The sequence below is a fragment of the Ixodes scapularis genome, unplaced genomic scaffold (genome assembly GCF_016920785.2).
Source record: "Ixodes scapularis isolate PalLabHiFi unplaced genomic scaffold, ASM1692078v2 PGA_scaffold2__306_contigs__length_199485367, whole genome shotgun sequence".
NCBI lineage: Eukaryota > Metazoa > Arthropoda > Arachnida > Ixodida > Ixodidae > Ixodes > Ixodes scapularis.
The window spans coordinates 125,994,453-125,996,413 of record NW_024609857.1 but is presented as its reverse complement, the minus strand read 5'-3'; the positions used below and the strand labels follow the sequence as shown (position 1 = coordinate 125,996,413).

Sequence of the window (1,961 nt, the reverse complement as noted above, 5' to 3'; positions counted from 1 at the left end):
TTATTTGGAAAAAGCAAGCCTTTGTCGTTAAAGAAGCTGCGAAGACTGGATATGCGGACAACACTCGTAGAACTTTCAGGCAGGCTTTAACAGCTAACATCACCATTTTACGAAACACGTTGCACCAGCTATCTGTAGAAAAAAAACTAGCACTTTCATTGTGGAAATATATTTATCCTAGAACTACACAACACTGTAAATGAAAACAAGTGCACATCACAAGAAAGTATACAAGAAAATACTGCCATCTTGGCACTCAAGAACTTGCCGAAATTTTACATGACTAGCATATATATGAAATCTACAATGGTTCTTAGTGCTGTGGAACGAGCCCGAAAAATTGGTGCCTGCAGATTAAAAGTTAAAGCATTAACTGAATGTGCATGTTACATGTTGAAATTGTAAGGAATTTCGCCTCCTTCCTGTGAAAAATTAGACCAACTTGCCAGGGCCTGCGGTGGACATGCTTGCAGCGTTAGCAATGCTTGTAAACTGCGACGTCATTTTGTTCTAAGCACAGGAAGCAGAAGGCGATCTCATCTGCTCGTTGTGCCTACTGGGAGTTACAACCATCGCTAACTCTATTCGATAATTTAGATCACTCCGGTTTACAAAAGAGATTTATACAACATATTTACAGTCTAGACATATGGAGGGCTCTTGAAGGTTGATGTTGCATCGATCAACGGTTCCAACTAGCTCTGCTCGCGCCGGTAGCCTCACTTCATCTTCTTCTTAGCACATGCTCCTTGGTCTTCTTTTCCTGTGAGATGTGTAGTCGGGCGCGTATCCACATTTAGCGAAAAATGTCCTCAATATTTAATATCCTCCCCGCCGAATGAGCATTGCTCATTCGTTATGAGCTTCCAGTTGATGTAACAGTTGAATGGGACGTCTAATCGTTGTTCCTCCTGACAAACGGACCACGCAGGATCGGACGTGGCCGTCTCGTCCCGGGAACACTTGCACGACGCGGCCAGTTTTCCAGGTTTGTCGCGGATGGAAGTCGTCATGCAGTAGCACCAAGTCATTCACCCGTATTTTTACTCGAGGCTGCCGGTGTGCTGTGATGAAATGACCTTAAGGCACAGAGATATTCCTGGCGCCAGCGCTTCCATAGGGTGGTCGATAGCGTCTCACGGTACTTCCAACGGCGAGTTAGATCGTTGGCTGATGACAACATTGGCTCTCCTCCACGAGTTGGCAAGGAAGTCAGTCGTTTACCGACAAGGAAATATGCGGGTGTCAATGGTTCTGGTTCGTTCGGCTCAGAGGAGATGGAGGTCAAAGGTCGAGAATTAATCACAGCCTCTATCTCCGTCAATATGGTGCTCAGCTCTTCATAAGTTACGTAACTGCACCCCAGAACCTTTTTCAGAGGGGTCTTAACTGATCGAACCATTTGCTCCCAAAACCCGCCCCACCAAGCCGCTCGTGGAGCGATGAATTTCCAATTGATGCCTTGACTGAACAGGTAGTTGAGTGACTCCTGTTCTCTCATTGTTTTCCATATCTTTCTGAATTCAGCACACGCTCGGTGGAAAGTCTGTGCATTATCAGAGTAGATCGTGTGGCATAGTCCGCGACGGGCCGCAAAGCGACGAAATGCCAAAAGGAAACTAGCTGTAGACAAGTCGCTCACCACCTCCAGATGTATTGCTCTAGTGACTGCGCAGGTCAGTAGCAGAATGTATGATTTCTTTATCTTGCCTTCGTCCTTGGTGAGGACAGGTCCGACGAAGTCGAGCCCCGTGACTGCAAAAGGGTCCGCCTCCAACACTCGGTCTCGTGGAAGCGGCGCGACTGGTTCAGTCGCACTCTTGCTGCTCATCCTTCTGCAGACAAGACAACGGCTCAAGGCCTTCTTAACTACTTGTGGAGCTCGTATAATCCAGAACGTCTCACGCAGCTGAGTTAGAGTGTCCATGCACCCTGCATGTAGCAGCCGTCGATGTGTGCTA

General features: G+C 47.2%; 1 protein-coding gene across 1 annotated transcript; it reads right to left on the bottom strand.

Annotated features, from left to right (window-relative positions):
* Window positions 1–814: 814 nt before the first annotated feature.
* On the bottom strand, window positions 815–1,456 carry LOC120838162 (the record flags this gene model as incomplete). Its single annotated transcript, XM_040207936.3, has 2 exons — window positions 815–1,053; window positions 1,088–1,456. Coding segments are annotated over 2 exons (573 nt in total), but the record flags the coding sequence as incomplete, so codon positions are not given.
* Between the last annotated feature and the right edge of the window lie 505 nt (window positions 1,457–1,961).